Source organism: Hemicordylus capensis, chromosome 12 (assembly GCF_027244095.1).
Source record: "Hemicordylus capensis ecotype Gifberg chromosome 12, rHemCap1.1.pri, whole genome shotgun sequence".
NCBI classification, from domain to species: Eukaryota; Metazoa; Chordata; class Lepidosauria; order Squamata; family Cordylidae; genus Hemicordylus; species Hemicordylus capensis.
In genome coordinates, this window is record NC_069668.1 from 2,482,023 (window position 1) to 2,506,700 (window position 24,678).

The 24,678-nt window shown below is 53.2% G+C and overlaps 1 protein-coding gene across 6 annotated transcripts in view; it reads right to left on the reverse strand.

Annotated features, from left to right (window-relative positions):
- Positions 1-24,678, reverse strand: part of RFFL (ring finger and FYVE like domain containing E3 ubiquitin protein ligase) — a 26,066-nt gene continuing 1,388 nt past the window's right edge. Inside the window, exons 1-7 of one of the 6 annotated variants that reach the window (XM_053274674.1) lie at positions 24,491-24,517; positions 15,609-15,799; positions 9,702-10,082; positions 6,924-7,007; positions 5,716-5,923; positions 4,559-4,582; positions 1-3,665 (exon numbers count right to left, since the gene is read on the reverse strand). In XM_053274674.1, coding sequence (XP_053130649.1) covers positions 3,475-3,665; positions 4,559-4,582; positions 5,716-5,923; positions 6,924-7,007; positions 9,702-10,082; positions 15,609-15,794 — 1,074 coding nt within the window. In that variant the 5' untranslated portion in view covers positions 15,795-15,799; positions 24,491-24,517 and the 3' untranslated portion in view covers positions 1-3,474. Of the gene's footprint in view, positions 3,666-4,558; positions 4,583-5,715; positions 5,924-6,923; positions 7,008-9,701; positions 10,083-15,608; positions 15,800-22,964; positions 23,115-23,139; positions 23,633-24,325; positions 24,362-24,490; positions 24,518-24,678 lie in introns of those variants that run through there. The other 5 variants (XM_053274676.1, XM_053274673.1, XM_053274672.1 and 2 more) reach the window with 5 other exon arrangements.

The following is a 24,678-nucleotide window of genomic DNA, read 5'->3' on the forward strand; positions in this document are numbered from 1 at the left end:
TTTGCATTGGACTTCCATTTTATTACAAAATTAGAAAGCAAATCTCTATACCAAAACAAGCACAACCTGCCAGACCCTCTAAAAATTTTCTCTCCATCAGGAAACCAGCCTCAGAAATGCAGGTCAGAGTTCAGCGTTTTGCCAGATAAGTGACCAACCTGAAGCTCTCAGGAGGCTGGCTGGACTACAACCCCCATCACCCTGCAGCTGCCAGACACTGCAGCAGGGGGTGATGAGATTTGTAGTTTAACTGCCGCTGGAGAAGTTGGGCCTCCCCTGCTGAACGGGCATTGTAAGAGCACAGAGGTGGGCAAGCTGGGCTCTCCAGCTGTCGCTGAACAAAAACTTGTGGGCCAGGGGGGTGATGGGAGTTGTAGTCCAGCAGCTGGCGATTTGGCCATCCCTGGCCATATCAGAGGCTCGCAGTTGCATTGGGGACGATACATTGTGGCAGGGGAATGATGCAAGTTGTAGTTCAGAAATGGAGGGAAAGCTAAGGTTGCCTACCCTGTCATAGCAGGAGGCCCAGTTCTACAGCGAGGAGAAAACCAAATTTGGAGTCAACATCTTAAGGCAGTATACATCAGCAGGAGGAGGTAGTAAAACGGACAGTGCTTGTTGGAAATATTTATACCCCACCCCCCGGACGGCAGGGGTCAGGGAGCTCGTTCCCAGCTTCCAGCCAGTGAAACAGAACAAAACGCTGAAGTCTTCAAGGAGAACGGTGCTAGCCCAGCTGCAGGGTGTTTGGCGGATTTAGAGATGTGGACCCCCCACACACACGGTCCGGAATGGTGCAGTCCATTGGACCACCGCAAGACTTCCATTGCATCCGGTGACGGGGTGATGCACAGAGTCGCTCAACTGCAACCTGTGGAGGGCGAATTCTCCCCTCTTCCGCCCTCCCCCATCAAGGGCCCGTTCCCTAGAGTTCCTTGCAGAACGCAAGGTTTCCCCATTCACCTAGTAGTGCACTTGTGTGTCGCCTGACATGAATGCTCAATGACCCGAATGCTCGTTTCGGATTTGGGTTACCTATCATGCAGCCATTCGGCAAAGCTGCTCCACTTCGGCCCTCCTGTGGATGTTGGCCTACAATTCCCATAAGCCTTGGGTATTGGCTGCTGTGGCTGTGGATTATGGGAGTTGTAGTCCACAAACAGCTGGGAGGGGGCGAAGTGGAGTAGGCCTAGGATAGGGCGTCTGCTCAAGTGATAAAGGAATACACCAGGATGTCTGCAACAGCCATCAGTGAGGGCACGCTCTCCGTTTTGGTTTCGTGGGCTGGCAAAGTGTCATCCGAACCAGCTCATGGAGAGGAATCTCGAGCAGCATGTTAGATGCATGGAAGTTTGTGTGTGTGTTAATGTGCATGCGCGCTTGATTGTTTTAAACCATGTCTGCCATTTTGTTTCAAGTCCACAGCTGAGCCCAATACAAACGCTTCCTGCCTAGAGGTGCCAGTGCAGGTTAATTAAAACAAAAAACCTCCCAGCTGACTGTGGTTTTGCATACTGTGTAAACCTACATTTCTGGACGTCCCTTTGGGTGCCGCGGGGATCCATGTTCCTGTGGGTACCAATGATGGGGGGGGGGGGAGAGAGAAGAGGTTGAGGGAGAGAAGCTAGCAAATCCAGAACACACAGCTCAACTTTTCACATTGAACACATCTACCCACAGGCAGCAACACAACTGATAGACGCTGATGATGTCCCTGATCGACACAAATCTCCACCTCTGCGGCTTCCCACAGCCAGAGCATTTCTCGCTAAAAACACATTTACACACAGTCCAGGAGTATAAGGCAAATTAAGGCATCCTCAGTCTGTGCAAAGGCGGGGAAACAAAGCCAACAGATATGCCCGGAGTTCAGGCCGGAAGGCCGGCGTCGAGATTTAAGACACAACTGTGGAGAAAGCCACAGCTGCTTAAGGCTTCTTAACTACCCAGTAGAGCAGGAAAACTGACTTTCGGGGGGAAATCCCAGGGGAATGTGGGATGTAAACAGCAACGTGGCGCTCTAGAGTATTTCCAAATAATCTTGGAGGATTCCTGATCGGTGACTCCGCCATGATCCAGAGCTCTTGCTTCCAGGGCAAGAAATGGGGATCCTTTTGTGCTCTCCAGGCAGGAACTCGGGAAAAGAAAAGCAGGCTCTGGCCCAAGCTTCGCAGGGATTTATCAACTCTGGGGCAGGGGGGGGATCCAGCAATGGCTTAAGGTGCATAAAACGAGCTAATAGGGCAAGCAAAGATCCCAGTCGAGAGTCCCGGCACTTTGCGCTTTGGACCCCCGTCCTTTGGCAAATGGCCCACAAGCTTCCCTTCTGGACAGGGGCCACCTCAAAGTGAAAAACATGGCATTTTAAGGCAATATATATGGGGCACGGGGGTCAACCAGCTCGCCGGCTCGCCTGTCTTTAGCTTCCAGAAGGGGACTGCCTGGAAATGAAGGCCTCCCCAGATGAGAAAGCAGAGTGCCGAAAACCATCCAAGACCAAACAACGTTAATGTGGCCCTCCTAGATTGCCAGTCTGACTTCACAACCAGACAGTGGCTTGGGGAGTCTCAAAGCCCCACCAGTGCAGGTTCCTCCAGCAGGCCGGAGGAGCGCTATCCCCTTCTACAGGACGCCTAGGAGTCCAAATCCATTCTGACCTCCCTTGCCACTCCCCCAAGCGAACGGGCTGGCCCGCAGAACAGTCACAATCCAACCCCTGAGATGCCCATGTGTTTAAAAACGGGGGGAAATCACAGAACACAATAGTTCTCCCTTCCGTTACAGCTCCACGCCCCTCACCACGAGGTCCACAGCGGGCGTCACCGTGGAGGTTCCTTCCTTCACGGCCACCGTGAGCCTCCAATTAAATTCACTCCGTGCTGAAGTCGCAGGCAACAGAAAACGGTCAACAGCAGCTGGAACAGCGAGGCCCGTGAATCAAAAAAATTTTAAAATGTGAAGGCAGAAGATGGGAGGGACAGGGGGGGTTAACAAAAAAAAAGAGGAGGCAACATCCCAGAAACTAAACATCCCTTTTACATGCCTGGATATTGTAAAGAAAAAGAGGAAAGAGGAGCATTGATGGTAGCAAATCTCTTTTCTGGTCATGGGCTAAATCCTATACACCACCCGGTTTTATTCACTGCCAACGGACAGACACCTCTGGGAGGAAAGTCAAGCGTGGGGCATCATTTCCCCCACCGCAGGCCAACATTCGTAAGGCAGGAGGGTGTCGGGTTCTCGATCTGCGGAGGGTTTCCAGATCTCCAGGCACTGTGGTGTAATGCACACTATGGCGGTACGGGGGGGACGCATGGTCAGCCATAGTCGGCAGCTTCCATCCTTCGTCGCACCTGTCACCGAGGAGATTTGGGGAGTGGGAGGGGGACGGCAGGCTGGAGAGCTGGAAGAGCCACTCCACCCGACACAGCGGGCAAGTCTTCTCCAAGAGTGCCGGTCCCGGTCGAGGTGCCCTCATGACCTGAAGACGTGGACGGCGCGGATCACGTACTGCCGGCAGATGGGGCACTCGTTCATACGCTTGCCGCACTTGGTGCAGGTGACCATGTGGCCGCACTCCAGGAGGACGCAGTTGATGGCCGAGTCCATGCAGATCTTGCAGAGGTTCTCTTCCGCGCCGGGGAGTGGGCCGTTCCCAGATGGAGCTGGCGGGGCAAGAGGAGAACCTGAGCAGAAGAGAACCCGGCCCCAGACAATCTCACACGTCCACACGAGCCAGGAACACAGGAAGCTGCCGTATACTGAGTCAGACCCTTGGTCCATCTCGCTCAGGGCTGTCTACCCAGACTGGCAGCAGCTTCTCCAAGGTAGCAGGCAGGAGTCTCTCTCTCAGCCCTATCTCGTTGGAGATGCTGCCAGGGAGGGAACTGGGAACCTTCAGCATGCAACAAGCAGGCAGATGCTCTTCCTAAAGCATCCCCTAAAGGGAAGATCTAGCAGTGCTCAGACATAGTCACCCATCCAACCGCAAACCTGAGACAGCCACCTTGCTGAAGCTAAGCAGGTCTTGGGGTGGTCTGTGAGGGGAGGCCTATGCACACCACATTTGGAGATTGGGCCATAGCTCAGTGGGAAAACAACTGCTCAGTACACAGAAGAATCCAGGTTCCCTCCCTGGCAGCATCTCCAAATAGGGCTGGGAGGGACTCCTGCCAGAAACCTCAGAGAAGCCGCTGCCAGTCAGGGCAGATGATATGAGCTAGGTGGACCAAGGGTTCCCGAGAAATAATACTAATAATAATAAGGCTACACTGGACGTTTGGAACTCAGTCCAATTAAGTAGATAAATACTACCACATTTTAAAAACAGGTTGAACAATAATGAGGCACAATGACGGAGGCTTCATTGAAATTTAGGGGTATCAACCAATGAAAGAAATACTACCAGATTTTAATACCGCCACGTTGTGGAGATTTAGAGCAGTTTTGTTTTGCAGAGACCAAGGCACAGAAAAGCTGTCGCCAACAAAATAACTCTAGTCCCCTCATCAATTGGTCATTCTAAGAGAGAGAGAGAAAGAACAGGAAAAGAACTTACCAGTCTGATCATCTGTGTCGGAAACTGAAAGAGAGAAGAAAATTAAAAATTAACTGAGGAGATGGAGCAATTCTCCTATGAGGAGAGCGAGAGAGAGCTTTATATTAACATTTATTTATTTATTTATTCATTCATTCATTCATTCGATTGATATACTGCCCTTCCAAAATGCCTCAGGGTGGTTATTTAACATATAAATATGTTAAATAAATTAAATAATAAATAAAGCAGTTGCTTTTAAAAAAAAGAGAGAGACACAGACTATTTAAGGGACGGGGAAATTAGATGTTTATAAAATTACCCCCGAGGCAGAGATCAGGAAAAGATTTCTCTCCTCTCTCCTAATACTAGACGCTAGAGTCCTGCTAACTGGGCAAAGAGGCACCTTTTACCATGGTGATTTTCTTTATTTAGCAGTGGGAGAGTAACTGGCCCTATTCACCCCCAGCACAGTACTTCCAGGGATTGTTGCTGGTGTGTGTCTTATGTTTTTAGAATGTGAGCCCTTTGGGGACAAGGTTCCATCTTATTTGTTTGTTATTTCTCTATGTAAACCGCCCTGAGCCATTTTTGGAAGGGCAGTATAGAAATTGAATTATTATTTATTTATTATTTATCCAGGGAAGTTGTTGGGCACGAGATTCAGGACAGAGAACCGAAAGGGCTTTCCTAACACAACCCCATGTTAAATTTAATTACTCCGTCACCAAAAGACATAGCAGCGGCAACTTTAAAAAAAGGATTGGGCCAATTCACAGAGGAGGAGAGGTCCATCAATGGGGAAGGAACAACGTTTCCCATCACAGGACTCCCCAGGGGTAGACTACAACTCCCATCATCCCCAGCCAAAAGCCGCTGTAGCAGCAGGTGAGGGGAGTTGTAGTCAACAGCATCTGGGAAGCCACTGCTAAGCACTGGAGCCGGGCGGCCAGAGCCACTCTGGCCCTCCAGCGACTGGACTACAACTCCCATGAATCCCAGACAGAGTGACCCACAGTCAGCGATGATGGGAACTGTAGTCCAACATTGAGGGCCGAAGTTGGGCGGTGCTGGACAAAAGAGAACCTCTATATTCCATGGCCAAGATTACCTGGAAGTGTTCAGAACGGGGGCGGATGGGTATGCAAGCACACACACACACACACGGTAAATCTCACCCAGCTGTTGAAGGTCCTTCTCTTTATAAAGACGGGTGACCCTGTCCATCAGCTCCCACTTCTCACAGCAGCCTTTGTAGTTGACAAAGTTGCGCGCCAGGATCTCCTTCAGCTGCCGCACCGAGAGGGCGTCGATGTCCTGCACACTCGTCAGGTCGGAGAGGGAGGCCCTCCGACCTGGGACTAGGTTATCCTCCGAGTCGGTGGACTGAAACAGAAGGGACGGCATTGGGGATGGGAGGACGCCGGGCGGAACCCGGCTCACCGTAATCAATGGGAAAGCGCTCTCAATTGAGGAATGGGGTGATCGGTACCATCTGTGGGGATGAACGCTCATGGTGGGTTTTGATGAGGTGGTACCCCAGACTTTTGTGGGTATCATGGCAAGAGGTCATCGGTGGCTTTTCAAACCCCAGCGCCCATTCCTCAACAAGGTCCGAGCAGTCGCAGCTCAAGATACAGTAATGGGGAAAGCTAGACCTGTTGAACGGCTATAGACTTTCAAAGCGTGAGAACACCCTGAAAGTAGATTGCCCCTACCGCCGGGCCTGACAGTGTGTTCAGAATTTTTAAACCCACAGAAACTACAGTACAATTATATCCATGTCATCTGAGGGATGAAAAACGGCCTCCCAAAAGATTACTTCGTGGAGAGAGTACCAAAATTTTGTTCATTGTTACGCTAACCCTGACACTAAACCCTTTTCTCCCTGCAAAAATGACTGCAATTCAACCCTAGGTTTGGGGGCAGCAATAAAGAAGGGGTGATAACACAGAGAAAGCTGTCAGTGCAATGATGCTATCCCTCTTTCCAGGGTAAACATTGCCAAAAATCACTAGGAGCATTCATCTCCCGAGACGGTAAAGTTGTGCCGTCGAGTCGGTGTCAACTTGTAGCGCCCACAGAGCCCTGTGGTTGTCTTTGGTGGAATACAGGGGGGGTTGAGCATAGCCTCCTCCCCACGCAGTATGAGATGATGGTGCCTTTCAGCATCTTCATATATTGCTGCTGCCCGATAGAGGTGCTTCCCATAGTCTGGGAAACAAACCAGCAGGGATTCGAACCAGCAACCTCTGGCTTGCTAGGCAAGTCATTTCCCCGCTGCTCCACTGGGTGGCTCCAATAGACAAAATGTGTGGGCCTGGCTCGAACTATTTCTTGGCTCCGGCCTCTCCGTAAAACTCAGCATCCCAGGGGCTTCCCTTACCTGCGTCTCCTCCTCAGTCAGCGCTTCTGCTGCAATCTCGATGTCCGCCATTTCATCATGGTTCAGTGGCACATGCCCATTTGCCTGGAATGGGAAATCCGTATGTTGGCGAAAGGCCCTATAATCCAGAAGGGAGAGGAACCCCCTGGACTGAAGGCTCCCAACCTGTGGTCCTGCAGATGTTGCCGAACAACAGCTCCCATCATTGCAATTTATGGTGGCAGGGGACCATGGGAGTTGTAGTGCAGCAAACTCTTGAGGGCTGTAAAATTATGCAGGTGCAGAGAGCGGATGGAGGGGGATTGTGAGCCCTTTGGGGACAGGGATCCATCTTATTTATTTATTATTTCTCTGTGTAAACTGCCCTGAGCCATTTTTGGAAGGGCAGTATAGATATAAAATCAATAATAATAATAATAAATTTTCTCCCTCTAGAACCAGGAGTCAGACAGGCATAATAATCCTAGAGGGCAGGAGGTCAAGGAATCAGTGGGGATCCTTCAGGTCCTCATGCTCTACTGGTTGAGTTTCAAAAAAGGTGACCAAGGGGAGACAGGATAGAGGTCTGTAGAATTATGCATGGTATGGACAGAGCGGAGAGAGAGAAATCTTTCTCTCTCTCTCTCTCTCACCACTAGAGCCGGAGGTCATCCCATGAAACTGGTGGTTAGTAATTTTAGGACGGACAAAAGGAAGCCCTTTCTCACTTAGCACAGAAGGAATCTGTGGAACTCTCTGCCACAGGACGTGGGGATGGCCACCAGCTTTGATGGCTGAAGCAGGGCTTGGACAAATTCATGGCGCACAGGACTATAAGAATGTAAGAACAGCCTTGCTGGATCAGGCCCAAGGCCTCTCTGGTCTAGCAGCCTGTTTCCCACAGTGGCTCATCAGAAGCCCCCCAGCAGCAGAGGAAGGCATATCCTCTCTCCTGCCATTGCTCCCCGGCAACTGGTATTTGGAGCACTCCTAACTTTGAGTCTGGCAGCTTATAACCTAGAGACCAGCCCGACACAAAACTGTCCAAGCCCCTTCACCACATCTCAAGGCAGAGAGTTCCATGGATCAATTCTGCACAGTGTGATAAGGTACGTCCTCCATTTCCCATTTCGGGAGATGACTCAATCGATCAATGACCGGACAAATCGATCCAGGGCTACTAGTCTCCATGGCTATGGGCCACCTCCCGGATCAGGCAGGGTGCCCCCGAATCCCAGTTGCAGGGGAGCAACGCCTTCACCTCCCGAATGCGGGCTTCCCTGTAGGACACGGGAGGCCGGACTGGATGGGCCTTGGGCCGGATCCAGCAGGGGCGATACCCAGCAGACCCCACTCACCTGATTGTCGAAGGAGCCCTGGGCAGAACAGCTACCAACGGGCTACTGAGGCTCGCACCGGAAGGTCCCCTGGTGGTCTCTCTATGGAAGCAGCCCCGGGGCCAGACACAATCGAGCTGCACAGAGAAGCCTGGGAGGCCGGTGGCGAGGAAGGCCTGGCTCCTCGGCTCTGGCCATTGTGACACGGGGCGACATCACGGAGAATGCAGGCCGGGTGGCACAGCCCCCAGCAGGCCCCCCAGAGCCCCCCCGGCGTGATCTGGAGGGCGGCCACGCCCATCGGAGGGCCTGACGGGGTTCCCGGTGCTGGGAAACCGCATCGGCACACCATGGAGTAAGGCTGCAGAAGGTGAGCGTCGGAGGCAGGGATGTGCCCGAATCGGTCCAGTGCCTCCTTAAGGAAGTGCCGAACCAGCTCGGGCACCCGCATTCAAACCAGTTCGGCAGGGTGGGGATCGGTTCCTCTTAAAAGCAGGTCCTTGCCTGCTCTGCCACGGCTTGGCGCCCGCTTCCCAAGAGGCCGCACACAGCTGCAGCCCTGCTCCCAGCAGCCTTTGTGTGGTGAGGAGAAGCCGGTGAGGATCTGCTTTTTAGAGGAACCAATCCTCGCCCTCCCCACGCCTGGGGAGCCAGTGTTCCCTGTCACGGGATTTCCCAGAGGTTGCCGACTACTACTCCCAGCATCCTCCGCCAAAGGCCACTGCAGCTGGGCATGCTGGGAGTTGGAGTCAACCCCACCTGCTCCAGGGAACATTAATGGGGACCCAAGTTTGAGAACGCCTTCAGGTCAGGGTCTGGACAGGGCAACTCAGGTTGCACTTTGGCTGCGGATCAAATCCCCGGTTAGGTGGGAAAAGACGACCTTTTTAAAGTGGGAGCTCTCTTGTATTTAGCAGAGGGGGAGCAACTGGCCCTCTCCGTCCCCAGCACAACACCCCTCCAGTAGCCGTTGCTGGTCTCTTTCTTACGTTTCTTTTTCAATTACAAGCCCTTTTAGGACAGGAGGCCATCTCATTGTTTCTTTCTCTACATTTGTGGAGAGCGGTATAGAAATATTCATAACCAATTTGGCAGAAGCCGCCAAGTTACACACTGGGCCGATGGCAGGGCGTCTGCTGGGCCACCGGTTCAATCCTGGGCAGCATCAAGGCCCCTGCCTGAAAGCCTCGAGAGCCGCTGCCAGAGTGGACAACACTGAGCAAGATGGACCAGGGGCCTGACTCAGTAGGAAACAGCTTCCAACGGTCCTATCCTGGGGCAATTTGTTACTAGACCGATCTGCATCCCAGATGGTGATGTGAAACCTCATCCAAGCATAAGAGCAGCCCTCGCTGAATCAGGCTCAGGGAGGCCCATCAAGTGCCTCTGGGGAGCCCGCAAAGCACACCAGTAGCCAGAGGCCGGGTGCTTAGGTGGACAGTCATGGGGTGGAGGGGAGTACCTGTGGCTGCTCCTCCATCGGCAAGTCTGGGTCTGGCCCGGGCACGCTGGTCTGGGGCAAGGCCACCAAGTCCTCCTCCTGGGCAGAGGGCTCTTCCGCCAGCGGGGGCCCCCGGGGCGTCCGACTGTCCCTGCGGGGGGAGCGGGGCTGCTGGCCGATGATGAGGAAGACCAGCTCGTCCTTCTCCCGGCACGTCTCGGTGGAGATCTCCCGCAGCTCCAGGTAGTCCCGCAGGTCCTTCACCTTCATCTTGATCAGCTCCTCCCACTGGAAGGCTGTGGCCCGGAAGCGCTCACACAGCTGGCAGAGGCAGGGGCTGCTGCCGGCCGGCGGATGGGCACAGGCCGGGCAGAAGCTCTTCTTGCAGTCCAGGCAGATGTGCTGCGGGAGACGGAGGGGAGTGTCAGCGAGGTAAGAGTGGAGGGGGAGAGATCTTGGGGGCAGAAACCCGCCTCCCCCATGTCCGAGAAGGGCTGCTGTGTGGGGGATGGATAGGGCCAGTTGCTCTCCCCCTGCTAAACAAGCAAAGAGACACTTTTTAAAGTTGTCTTTAAAAGGTGAGTCTCTTATATTAAGATATTATATTAATATTATATTAATACTAGTATTTTTAAGCCCGTTAAAATAACGGGCGCTAGTAGGGTTGTGTAGTTATGTTTGTTTGATCTGTATCTCCTCTACAGCAAGGGTTGTGTTTTTTGTTTTATTTCCCCTTTTTGTTTTCAGTAAGTCTTTTTAAGTGTTCATTTTCAAGTTTTGTTTATTTTCCCGATATGTATGTAATTTACTTATTGGGGAAATAAGCAGAATTTTTAAATAAAAACTTAGTAAGGCTTACTAAAAACAAAAAGGGGATAAAAAGAGAAAACCTTTTCTGCACTCTTTTATTTCCTTTCCGCTCTCCCTTTTTCTTGTAGCTCCTTTTTCCCTTTTCTTGTTGTCTCACTTTCTTTTGTTCTTCCATCTTCTTTATGTAGTTTTTCCATACTTATAAGGTTATTTTATGTTTAAATAATAATCTTTATTTGTTTTGTTTTTTTAACTAATTTCCCCCCCTCTCAACTCTCATAGTATTTCTTCATCTCTTCTCTCTTTTTTTTTGTGTTTGTGTTTTTTCTCCCCCTGTCTGTTTCACTCTCTCTCTGTCGATTTCTCTTTCTTTGTTGTTATTTTTTCTTTCCTTTTTTATTCCCCTCTCCCTTGTTCTTGTGTCTATCCTTTATCTCCCTTTTTGTTGTTGTGTTTGTTGGTGTTGTTGTTCTTCATTGTCCCTTTTTTTGTTCTTTTACAATTCTGAGGCTAATTTTTGTTTAAATTTTATGTTTTATTTTTTGTTTTCTTGGTTTCCCCCCCCCCCCTTCCCCTTATAGTATTTCTTTATACACCACATTTTTGGTGAATATTTTTTCTGAGCCTGCTATTAGTCTTCCTTGTTCTGGGCCTTCTAATACCCTGATCACGATGTCTTTAAAACTTCTAACTCTGGTTTAAGGTATGTGCTTCTTTTCAGGTTGCTGGTATCAGGAATAATATTGGTTTTCTATGTCTCTTGCTTGCTGAAGCAGGCTCTGGCTACCCCTTTTTTCCCTGAGCAGTGGGATGAGGATTTATGCCAAAGTGGTTTAGGGTGGAGTAATTTGTAATCTGCGCTCTGCTGCGTTATAGTATGGCCTGTATGGCGAAGTCAGTGGTTCTGGTGTAATTATAATTTTCCCACTCTTTGGGTAGTTCTCAGGGCTAACTTTTGTGTATGTCTTTCTTATTCCTTCCCCCCCCCCCTCTGTTTGCAGCTGCTGAAATGTTGGAGTGTTGTGCCCCTTCTGCTTTCCTCCTCAATTTAGGCAATTTTCTCACTGTCTTATCTATCGTGGGTATAATCCCAAAAGCAGTGTTGAGAAGTATTTTCTATTAAAATATGTTGTGCAGTGAGTTCACTTTGTACTGAGTTTTGAATCTACTCCCTAGAGCAGCAGTGAGAAGTGGTTTCTAAATCTTTGTTTTTAAAATTTATCCTTTATCTTTTCTGCACCCCAGCATATATATATTTGTTTTTTTATTTTTCCTTTTTTTGATGGATGGTGACAGATACTCACTGTTCCTGTTGCATTAAAGAGTAATGGCAGGAGACTCACAGTGTTAGTCTGTCAATTTATCTTGCTGCAGCTGCTGGTCTAAATTTAAAGCAGCGTGGTTTTTCTTTTCTTTTTGTATTTTTCAAGCAGTCTGTTTCCTGTCCTCCTTCTCTATCTGTCTCTTTCTCCTATTTTTCCTTCACCCTTTTTTATGGGGGGTGTGTGTGTTAAACTACTAAATGTGCAGTCATCAATTTTCACTTCACAGCTTTTTAAGAATAATATTGCAGGTTAGTTCTCTGTGAGTGGAAAGGAATTGTCTCTGGTTGTGAGGGCTTTTTTTTCTGGTTCTGAGGGCTTCCCTCCCGGTCGGTGTGCTGACTCCCTTCAGGGAGTTTTGGCTCCTGGCAGTATCTGGTTGAAATTCAGTAATAGAAAGCCGCTCCTGGATGTTTTGAGTAAATTTTGGCAATGAAGTGCCTGTAGTAAGTGTTGTGTTTCGCTCTCGAAATAAGCTGCTCTAACGGTGACAAAGTGGAGACCGTTAGTCAACTGGGCTGCTGCGCGCAGTTGCTATTTATCCAGGCTGTTTTCCCGCCCGTACTTGGAAGGGGGGGGGATTTCTCTGAATGTGATTGGCTGGCCAGGGAAAGGGTGAGGAAATGGAAGCTGCAGTGCTTGTGAAACTGTGTGTTCTGGCAGTCGGTCCTCACAGCTGGCTGAGTCCTCCTCCCCCCCCCCCCGCCACGTGTAAGGGCTGAAAGGGCGAATTGAAATACACCTCCTGCTGTTGCCGCTGACCAAGCTGTCTTGTGCACATTAAGCTCCAAGCCCCGCGTGTAAGGGCAAAAACGGCCCTTGAACATGTCCCTGGGGCTGTTGGCAGCAACCCAGCTTCTGCCCTCCCAGCTGCCGAGACCTCTTCTGCCCTGCGTCACGTCCCTCCCTCCGCCGCCCGCTCGCCCTCCCAGCTGGTTGAGTCCTCCCTTCCACCACCCTCTTACGTTTAGGGGCTTAAACGGCCCTTCAAAATGCCACCGCCCACCCTCCCAGCTGCCGAGACCTCTTCTCCCCGGGTCCACGTCCTGGCATAGTTAGTAGAGAAGGAGAGAGGAACTCACATGCCGAGCTCCCCACTCCTTAAAGCCTCATCCCGTACTGCCGCTTTGACCGAAAAGGACACCTCTTGCGTCCTTTTTATCCAAAGCGCCAGTACAGGAAGAGGCTTTCAGGAGTGAGGAGGTCTGCATGCGAGCTCCTCTCTCCTTCGCTACGTTGGCTAGGCTAACGATTTAAGGACGTTTTCCCGGGAATGAGAGTTGTGTGTGGGGTAAGCAGGTTTCGGCAGCTGGGCGGGCGGTTGGCGGCGATAGCCGTGTGGCCATTTTTAGGGGCCGTTTTGGAGAAAACACGGGGGCATTTTCAAGGTCCGTTTTGGCCCTTAAATGTGGGGGTGGGGGTTTAAAGCTTGTAGGGGGGGCGGACGGTTGGCGGCGGGAGCCGCGGGGGCAATTTAATGGGGCATTTTAGCCCTTAGACGTTCTTCACAATATTCAAAAGAAGATGGCCGTCGGTGTCTGGGCGGCCGTGTCTTTTTGGGCCGATCTGAGCATGCGCTCCGCGCATGCTCAGAACGGCCCAAAAAGACACGGGCGCACGGGATCACGCTTTAGCCTTTTATTATATAGGATTATATTAATATTATCCTTATCTATAAAACGCTTGGTGTCCGTCCGTGGACGGACACCAAGCATGTGTCCGTGCCTCCCTGGCCTCTTCTGGGCATGCGCGAAGCGCATGGCCAGAACAGAGCCAGGGAGCCAGGACCGCCAGCACCCGGCGGCCATCTTGGGCGGCCAGAAGCGGCCGCCCCGAATAAGCCGGGTAAGCAGCGGCGGGGGACACTGGCCGAGGCGGCGGCAAAGCCGCCGCCTCGGCCAGAGGAGACGGCGCAGCCAAGGAGGCGGCAGAGCCATGGCCGAGGCCTGGCCGTGCTGCCGCTTACCTGGCTTCTTCGGGGCGGCCGCTTCTGGCCGCCCAGGATGGCCGCCGGACGAGGCGGCGGAGAAGAATGCGGCGGTGGGCCCGGGCAGCGGTGGACCAGGCCGGAGCCGCGGGCGGCGGTGAGTGGCGGGCCCGGCCAGAGCCGCGGGCGGGAGGGGTAATGGCGGCGGTGGTCTGGAGCGCAGAGCTCCCCTAGTGCCTGTTATCCAATGGGCTACAAAACCACTAGTATAATATAATATACATATTATATTAATATTATATTATGTGGTGGGTCTCTTATATTAAGCAGGGGGAGAGCAACCAGCCCTCTCCATCCCCAACACAACACCCCTCCAGTGGCAGCAGCTGGTGTCTACTTTATGTTTCTTTTTTAGATTATGAGCCCTTTGGGGATAGCGGGCGGGGGGCATCTTTATTTATTTATATCTCTGTACGCCACTTTGGAGACACCTAATGGCACAGTGGGGAAATGACTTGCCTAGCAAACCAGAGGTTGCCGGTTCGAATCCCCGCTGGTAACGTTTCCCAGACTATGGGATTTGTGTGTATCGGACACTATGGGTAGTTTCACAGACTATGGGAAACTCCTATATCGGGCAGCATTTTGGCTCCCAAGATCACAGGGTCTTCTGCAAATCAGGTACCCGGAATCCCTTTTGTCCTAGAAACGTTCAGGGATGAGGCCACATCTCAGTGGCGGAGCATCAGTTTGGTGTGCAGAAGGTCCTCGGTTCCCTCCCTGGCAGCATCTCCAGGTAGGCCTGGGAGAGACTCCCGGCTGAAACCCCGGAGAAGCCGCTACCGATCAGTGTCGACAGCGCTGAGCTAGATGCACCAAGGGTCTGACTCAGCAGACAGCAGCATCCTCTGTTCCTAACCTGCAAAAGGGCTCTCCAGTCTGAAGAGGCCCTGAGAAATCGTCTCCCAGCCCTACCGGAGTTGGCTATATATTTTAAAGCTATTTTGGGACCTTCTGACAGGGCAGCGGAGACGGAGACGGATGGGTACCCCGTCTCCGCTCCACACAGAGGTCACAAGTCTGCCTCTCAAACGGCTCGCCGTCTTTTCCCTGGGAACGCGCCCGGGGATCAGATGCTTGCCGAAGAGTGAAAGCGTTTGGCCGCATGCCACATCTCAGGAAAGGCTTCCCAGAAAAACACGGATGAGGAAACCCCACCACAGATCAACTGACTTCCTCAGGGGAAAGGTGCCAGTTTATCTCGCTCCCCGAGACACGGATGGTCCTGGGCTCTCTCAAGGAGAAAAAGCACAAGAGGAGGAGAACGGGGAAAACTGGACTGCAGGGGAGCAGAAGCTTCTTGGCTTCTGGGAACCGCAGAAGAGGGGTGGCAGAGAGGAAGAGGAAACGGCTCGCAGGGGGAGTTTGGCAGGGCGGCATGATAACTGTTTGCATTTCAGCTGGCAGCTGCGGCACACAAACCGCCATGGCACTGTGAGGAGGAGAGCCGGCCTTGTGGCCCCAAGCATGGATCGCCCCCTTTGCTAAGCAGAGTTTGCTCTGGTTTGCATTTGGATGGGAGACGGCACATGTGAGCACTGGAAGCTATCCCCTAAAGGATTCCCTTTAGGGGATAATGGGGGTGTTCCGGGAAGAGCACCTGCCTGCTTGCACACAGAAGGTTCTGAGTCCCCTCCCTGGCGGCATCTCCAAGACAGAGCTGGGAGAGACTCCTGCCTGCAACCTTGGAGGGCTGCTGCCAGCCAGTGCTGTCAATCCTGAACTCGATGGACCAAGGGTCAGACTCAGCAGCTTCCTAAACGCTAGCAAGGAAGCTCCACACTAGAACCAGGGCACCTGGCCACTCACCTTAAGCAAGGAGCTGTTGAATTGTACCCCACAGGCCTTGCAGCCCTGCTCAGAAGCCATGGGAGAGGGGAAGGAGCTGTAGCCGGCATTGGCGTAGGCCTGGGTACGGGTCCCCTGCTGCGGGCGATGCGGCATGTCCTCGGGTTGTCCATTCAGGCAAAACCAGTTACAACAGGCTGCCCACATGATCACTGGCAAGGCAGAAAAAGACAGAGCGAGATCAGTCACTGCGCGGGCTGTGGAATCCGGCTTCCCGGGATGGGAGAGAAAGTTGCAGGCCGGAGGAGGAAACAGAGCACTCAGCTCTTGGGATGTGCATGGAATCTGCTTGAATCGTTCCGAATCCAAATCAAGGCTGAATTCCGCCAGATCCGATTCGACGCTGGGCTAATTAGAATCCATTCGAGTGAATTGCCACTCTTTTCAGGGGTTTCGGATCCGATTCGATTCAAATTGGATTCGAGCGGAGGCCGTGCACATCCCTACTCAGCACTAGTCCATGAGACAGCTGGGGTGGTCAATACCTCGGAGATGGTGCCAGGGGTTGAATCGGGGACCTCCTGCATGCAAAGCTAATGCTCTGCCACCGAGAAAGAGACACCCTCCCTTTACAATGAGCGCCTTCGGTGAGAGAGAGGCTGGCCTCAGCAGCACCTGTTGAATTCCTGGGACTCTGTTAGCATGCTATATTTAGAGCGATGGACTCTTTTAAAATACATGGAAGGAGCTGGTGACGGCGTGCCCATTGCTGGCTCAAGTGCTGGATTTGCTTGCAAGAGCCAAGTTGAGAACCTAAATTCCAGACCTAGAGAACTGGGATGGGGCCTTCGCTTTGTGGAAGAGCAGCTGCTTTTCACGCTGAAGGTCCCAGGTTCAGTCCCTGGCAGCATCTCCCCGAGAAAGACTCCTGCCCAGAACCTTGGAGAGCTGCTGCCAGTCAGCCCAGACAATGCTGAGTGAGATGGACCAAGGGTCAGACTCAGTAGGAAGCAGCTTCTTATGCACCCCCGTTTCTTACCCTCTCCATTCCCCAGGGCAAATAAGACACGCTTCTCTCCAAAGCCCAAAGCCCGTATGCCAGAAGAGGCTCCGAGGCAAGAGAAGGAATTGGTGGCAGCCACAAGAAACAGCCGGCTAGTAAGCGGAGCCTCAGTTTGTGGGTAGAGACGCAGACAGCCCTTCCTAAATGGCTTCTGCCTTCCAACCTTCCTGCCCCGCCCCACCAGCTCCACGGGACGAACATGTGTACCACGTGGGTCTAGCTTCCTCTCCGAAGCTGCATTCTCCTATTGCAGGGGGTTTCAGAATAGGAACAAGGAGATACACAGGCGTGGTCAGACTTTTGCGGAGAGCTGGGCACTGGTGGCAGCCAGCATGACTTGTCCCCCTAGCTAAGCGGGGTCCACCCTGGTTGCATTTGAATGGGAGACAACATGTGAGCATCTAGCTCAACATTATTTGTGTTGGCAACCCTGAGGTAGAGGGATCAAGGGTCTGACTCAGTAGGAGGCAGCTCCCTATGCTCCTGCTGCGGCTGGGAATCATGGGTGTTGTAGTCCGACCACGTCTGGGGGGCCCTGCTCTGCTGTGGCAGACTGCAGAAAGCTTGCTCTCCAAATTCCTGTTCTCCCCACACACAATACTCCAAACACCCTTCACCATATCAGTTTCCAAACAGAAAGCGCCTGTGTTCCACTCAAGAGGCTGCAAGTTCAAACCCCCGGCAGCTCCGTCCGAAAGACGAAGCTGGGGAAAGGCCCTGGAGAGCGGCTGCCAGTCAGAGCAGGGAATGCTGAGCTGCTACCAGTCAGAGCAGGCAATGCTGAGCTAGATGGACTATTTTTTCTGATTCCACATAATCCCGCCACACACGCCTAGCTTGTTTCCATAAACAGAGGCACGGCTGTCTGTGTACGGGCCAGCATCTGCTCCTCAGAGGTTGCTGTTTTCAGAAGCAAGCACTTGGTACAGATTCTTTGACCAACCAGAATGGCTTGTGCTAATAAAAGGCCAATTTACGCAAACAGGGAGTCGCGAAACAGCCCCAACCGGAGAGGAGGCCAGGACGGCTGGCATAAAGGAACTCGCTCCTCCAGTGTCTTTATATAAACGGCAGCTCTCCAACTCCCCTGGATTGCTGGGCCTCCCAACTCTGGAAAATTGTCTGCACTGGCCAGCAGTATATCTCCAGAGCATCAGGACTGGAAATTGCCAGGGATTGAACCTGGAACGTTCTGCACACAGTGCAGGGGCTTTATGACTGAGCTACGGCCCCCTCTGGGAAACGTCCACCCTTAATACACGCTGCCGAACGGGTCAGGCTATTGCTCCGTCTGGCTTAAGACTGTCGAGCTCGATTGGCAGCGGCACTCCCAGGTTTCAGACAGGGGTCTTTCTGAGTCCAACCTGGAGATGCTGCCAGGGATTGAACCTGGGACCTTCTGCATGCCAAGCAGAATAGAGCTGGATTTTTATTACGGTCTCTTTGACCAGCAAAATAGAAGGATGCCTTCAACCCGAGGCCAATAAACCAACAGAATATATACCTCGCAAAAATGTTTTAAAAACAAACTTGCAAGAAACAGAAAGGAGCAGGAAATGGCTTAACGTAAGACACAACTCACCACGAAATCCTCCAAACATCCATAAGAAACATAAATAAGCAACAACAAAACCCCAAACTATAAGCTCAGGATAAACACAATTCAGGTGTCTGTCAATGAATAAAAACAACAGAAACAGGTTTTGCTGCTCTTAATGCTATTAACCAATGTGTGCCGATTTATTTATTTTAAGTGATCTAAAACTCTTCTCAGATCTGCCAGGAAAATGGGCCAGAGTTGGCTGCCTACAATGGGGCGGCGGGGGTGGGGGGAGTTGGCACATAAGCCATGATATAAGAAGTACATGAGATATGGATACGGCCCCCGTCACAAGGGCAAAGTCTCTCCCTCTTGGGAAGTTTATGCAAAGCTCATTTTCTTACATGGAGCTAATCAAAGCGGTTCCAGGAAACACAGGAAGCTGCCATATACTGAGTCAGACTCTTGGTCTATCGGGTTCAGTGTTGTCCACACTGACCAGCAGCAGCAGCAATCCAAGGTTTCAGGCAGGAGAGGAGAGCTGGTCTGGTGGCAGCAAGCGTGACTTGTCCCCTTAGCTAAGCTAAGCAGGGTCTGCCCTGGTTGCATATGAATGGAAGACTAGAAGTGTGAGCACTGGAAGAGATTCCCCCTCAGGGGATGGAGCTGCTCTGGGAAGTGCATCTAGGTCCCAAGTTCCCTCCCTGGCAGCATCTCCAAGATAGGGTTGAGAGAGGTTCCTGCCTGCAGCCTTGGAGAAGCCGCTGCCCATCTGGGTAGACAATACCAAGCTAGATGGACCAAGGGTCTGACTCAGTATATGGCAGCTGCCTATGTTCCTAGGTTTCCAAGCCCTGCCTGGAGACTGAAGCGGGGACCTTCTGCATGCAAATCTCCTCAGAGAAACACCTCACGGCAGGCAGCGCTCACATGCAGTCGCCCATCCAAATGCAGAGCAAGGCCCACCCTGCTTATCAAAGGAGACCATTCACAAGCAGCTCCATTTAGGGACCTAAGGAAGACTGGCCTGGGCGGGCAAAGCTGGACGTCCAGAAGAAACAGTTTGTGCCACGCGCTTGAAGGAACAAGCAGGCCTCCGGGCCGGGGCATGAGGGATCACAGAAGCAGCCTTTCAGGACGGGCCCCGCTGGCAGACAATGGGGACATTCTTCCACACGCAGGCCGACCTCTGCCAAGCTGCCACCCATCTGCTGTGTGATCATGAAGACACCAAAACAAGCTCGCCTCCAAAACACATGGGCCGTCTCCTTTGTCAGAAACCCTTTTGAGAAGCATTGCCCACACGTCGTCATCGGTGGAGCCTAGGAAGCGGCTGGATACTGAGTCAGACCCTTGCTCCACTGAGCTCAGGACGGCCGACACTGACTGGCAGCAGCTCCTCCGAGGTTTCAGGCAGCCTGCCCCACCTGGAGATGCTGCCAGGGACTGAACCGGAGTCCTTCTGCACGCAAAGCAAGCACTCTGCCCTATGGCCCCATCCTTTAGGAAGCGGCTGTCTACGGAGTCAGACCCTTGGTCCAGCGAGCTCAGGATCTGCTACACGGACTGGCAGCAGCTCCCCAAGATTTCAAGCAGGAGTCTCTCCCCGCCTCGCCTGGAGATGCCAGCAGGGATTGAGCCCAGGACCTTCTGCAGATGTGTTGACTACAACTCCCATAATCACCAGGCAAAAGCTACTGCAGCTGGGGATTCTGGGAGTTGTAGTCAACAACATCTGGGACACTGCCTTCTGCATGCCAACAGGATGCTCTTCCGCTGGGCTGCAGCCCTTCCTACCAACGCTGCCTTCTACCGAGTCAGACCCTTGATCCCTCCAGTGCAGGACTGCCTGCACTGACTGGCAGCAGCACTCCAGGGTTTCAGGAGGCATTTTCCCAGGCCTACCTGGAGATGCTACCAGGGACTGAAGCAGAGACCTTCTACATGCCAAGCCGAGGCTCTCCCACTGAGTATGGAACCATCCCCGGTTTCAACAGATTTCTCTACAGTTATAGGAGAGAGAAGTTACAGACGTTCTACCTGGGCAGGCAGGTAGCCGCCCAGGAGAATCGCCAGCTGGCAAGTCAACCCCTCGGTAGCGCTACTGGCCAGCGAAGCCTCCCACCTCAGGAATCCGGGCATGCCGCACGTTGCCAAAGCTGCAGCTATTTGGAGAGCAAAAGGGCCCCGGGGAATACGGGGAGCAATATGATGCAAGATGGCAAGGCATGTCATCAGCAGAGAGAGGGGGAAATCCCGGGAACAGGAGCCACACAACCCCAAGCAACGAGAAACTTGGCAAGACTTGGGACGTTCAAAAGCACGGAGGAATAGTTGTATTTTTTTCCCCTCACACGGCGGCGCAGACTTGATCTGCGGAACTCCCCACCACAGGATGTGGCGGGTGGGGCTTAGACAAGCTCATGGAGGGCAGAGCTATTGATGGCTGGGTGGCTACAGCCCCCCTCCAAGCTCAGAAGGTGGGATGCTTACGAGTCCCAGGCAGGAGAGCCTCCCCAGCCGCTGGCGTTCAGGGGTAGACTGCCTCTGAAGCTGGAGGCTCCACGGAGCCATCACGAGAAACAGCCACAGACAGAACTCTTCTCTTCCATGACACTCTCTCTTTCTCTCTATGATATCCTCTTGAGGCAGCGGGGACTGTGTACGCCCATGGAAAGCTCCTGCCAGTCCCAGCAGAGCATACTGGGCTAGCTGAGTCTGGTCCTTGATCCATCTAGCTCAATATCGCCTGCACGGACTGGCAGTGGCTCTCCAAGCACGGATGCCGCCCAGCCTCCGTTCTAGGCACAGCCTCCCTTCCTCCGTTGGACTACAACTCCCATCACTCCCATCCACAACGGCCAGCAGTCAGGGATGATGGGAGTTGTAGTCCTAGAGTCCAGCCGGAGGGCCGAAGCCACACACGGCACTCCGATCAACAGCACTTCTGCATCTCCTCCCGCAAGGGACGCTGCCCCCCACGCCCCCCAAATCAGCCAGACTAGATGATCTCAAGGAGAAAAGGATGACCTTCACTGGGGCCCAGAGACGCCCCTCCATCTTCTAGGCCCTCACTGATAAGGAAACAAACACCGTTGTTTCCAGCCACGGTGGCCGCTGAAACCTTAGAGCCGTTTCCTCCCCTTCCTTATTTACGTTCCGGGGAGAGGCGAGGCAGTGACTGTGCAAGCCCAGCGGCTCCGAGGGCAAAGCCCATGTCAGGATGGGCCCCACGTGCCCGGGCCGTTTATCGACAGGGCAGGAAAGGACACACCCTACCTAGCCGCCCAGCTCCCACCGACGCTGTGCTTCTCAGGAGCTGCGATGCAGGCTGCTCACGGGGCCATCGATACGGGGCCATCAGTGTGAAAGCACTTCCAGCACGGAGCAAAGGGCCCTTTTGGAGCCGTAGCCCCAGGCAGAGCACGCAGGTCCAATTCCCGGCAGCAATTCTCCAGTTAGGGCTGGGGAAGATCCCTGCTCGCAACCGTGGAGAGCTGCTGCTGGTCAGTGCAGACAATCCTGAGCTCGCAGGGCCAAGGGTCTGACTCAGTAAACAGCAGCTCCCCTCAGGTTCTCAAGCCGCGGTGCAAAATGAAGGGGGGGGGGTGGGTTACAGGCACGTCCCGCGTCTCAGGACAAAGTCGCGTCGCACTGTCTGGGACAAAAGAAATAGCCCAGCAGTCCACGTGGGTCGCACCCTGGTCAATTGCTTCTTAAAAACAGGAAGCGTCCGCTATCTGCAGGACAAGTTGATACCACAGGCCTGGGCAAACTTTCTTGGGGTCTAGCAGCCAGACCAAGAACCCTTGAGAAAAGTACCAGACTTTGAGACGGACACTGTGGAAGGCAAGGGGAAACTGGCTTCTCTTTCTCCCCTTTACCTGTAACATACTGGGAACAGAAAGCTGACCATTACAGATTCTGTTCCACAGCTCTGCCTCTGAATATCCTAGTCCAGGCACCACCATTAAATTTCTAGGTGCCACAACTCCCCAGCACCCGCAAAGGCCTATTTCACAAGCAAGGATCTGGGAAGCTGCCTTTTACTGAGTCAGACCCTTGGTCCGTGTAACTCAGGAATGTCCACACTGACTGGCAGCAGCTCTCCAAGATTTCAGGCAGAAGCCTTTCCCAGCCCTACCTGGAGATGCTGCCAGGAGTTGAACCCGGGACCTTCTGCAGGCAAAGCAGGTGCTCTACCACTGAACTACAGGCCCATGCCCAATACATAGGTCACATATGGGTCTCCCATCCAGGCACTGACCACACCAAGCCCTGCTTCCCTTCAGCAAGGTGGCTGTCTCCCGTGGTCAAGCAAGGCCCTTCCGCTGTCCCTGAACTACAACTCCCAACACCCCCTGCTCGTGATGCTCCCATCACCCCCTGCTCGAGGCCTTTCTGCTGTCCCTGAACTACAACTTCCATAATCCCCTGCTCCCATCGTCCCCACTAAAAGCCCCCCATCCCCTGCAGCTTGGAACTCAGACTGCCGTACGTGTATAATGAGGTTTTTAGAAAGGGAAAAATTCCCACTGGAAAAACAGAAGTCTAGGAAATCATCATGCGGAAAATGTTCCACGTACATCCCCGATCACACCACGAAGCCAATATTTGCTTTTTTAAAACAGCATTAAGGCAGGATTCGTAAGGCAAATATATTAAGCCCAATGTGCAAGCTTTTTATGTAAACATGTGCCAGGCACTGAGCACCCACAGTGGAATACTCCTGTCTTACTCTGAGCTGACTAACCACCTCCGGGAGCTGACTCACCGTGGCTCACACCTCGGGCTGGCCTCCCCTTTCCCCAGTGCGTAGGGAGCTACTTTCACTTCTCAGCAGCAAACGTCTCTTCCTCTCGCAGCTCCTGAACCCAAACTGGGGAGGAGGAGAAGGAGATGGGGATTCCCCACCCGGGACTGCTCAGAAATCAAGCAGAAACTCACACCCAACGCTCAAAACTTCCGAGAAGTTCCTCGCCGTGGCCAGATTCAGCTTCCAAGCTCATTCACAACTCGCCGGCATTCCAGGCGGTCCTACAAAAACATCTACACTTCCCGATGGCAGACGGGACGCTGTTGCCGGTTCCGGACGCGGGCTGGTCTAGAGGACCTTCCGGGGTCCCTTCCCAGCCCAACACTCCTCTGCAAGGCAATCGCTGTGGGCATTTCAGAGCACAAGTCACGGCAAAGCCAGCACCAGAGCCACCTTCGCACCTCGGCTCCCAGAAGGGACTCCTTGTCTTGAACCGGATTGGCAGCATGGACAGGAAAAAGGAGGCTTTTGCTTCTGGAATAAAACTCCAGGCAAAGCTTCCGGGTCTGACTTCACATTGTCCTCCTTCCTGCCCAGCTCTGCCCCACAGACTTCCGTCTACCACAGCTACAATCCACTCCCCCCCTCCACACACACACCCCACATCAAGCTACCCCCCATAAACTCCACAGCCGTTCTCCCCCCGAAAAAGCCCCCATGTGCCACACTCTGCTTCTGCCCCACAGATTCTGCACCGCCCCTCTCACAAGGCAGCCATCCCGCCCCCCTGCACCGTCTGTTCCCCCCAGACTTCTCTCTGCCCCACACGGAACCGGCGTTTCCCTACAAGCACCCTTCACCCCATGCACTCTGCTGCACCCCACCCCACCTCACCCCCCAGGATCCTGCTCAAAGCAACGGACCCACCATTTTGCACTTAGTCCTCTTGCAACCACTCCCCAACCTCAATCCCATGGATTCCACCCTACCTCTCCCAATGACCTCCACGCACACACCCGGCCCCACAACTACACCCCTCTCCCAGCCTCCCTCTCCAAAGAGCAACGAGGCAGCCCCCAATCTCTCCACAGCCCCCGAGTTCCCACCCCTTCCCCAGCACAATGTTCCCTCCCTCTCTCCCCCTAATCTAAGCCACTGATTCTCCCCATAACCCCCAAACTGTCCCACCTACTAACCCCCAAACTAAGCCCCTCCCTCTATCCCTTCCCTATCACCCCCCAATTTAAGCCCCTCCCACTTTCTCCCAATCACCCCCAAATCAAGCCCCTCCCACTATCCCTCCCCCACAAGCCCCCTAACCTAAGACCCTCCCCCTAACCCCCCTAAATTACATCCCTCCCACTAAACATAAACCCTACCCAGTCAACAGCTGGGCACCACACACACACACTCCAGCCCAACAGATGCCCCGCACACCCCTCTTCGTTGCACCCCCCAACTGCCCCTCTCATAAAGCACCAGCCCCTCCCCTTTGCTTTGCCCCGCCCCCTGACGCCACGCCCCCTGCCCTTTCCTCTGCTTACGGGACTCCGCCGCACTTTCTCCTCCGACGCAGGGCACGCTCCGACTGAGCAAGCGAGCCGAGCGAGGGCGGGGCCTCGATCAGGCTCCGCCCCTTCCCCGCGGGCTCCTCCTGCGTGGCGCCACGGCTGCTATGGCAACGGAGGGAGGCGGGGCCAGGCAAAGGCGGAGACAGGTCGGCTGCGCGCCA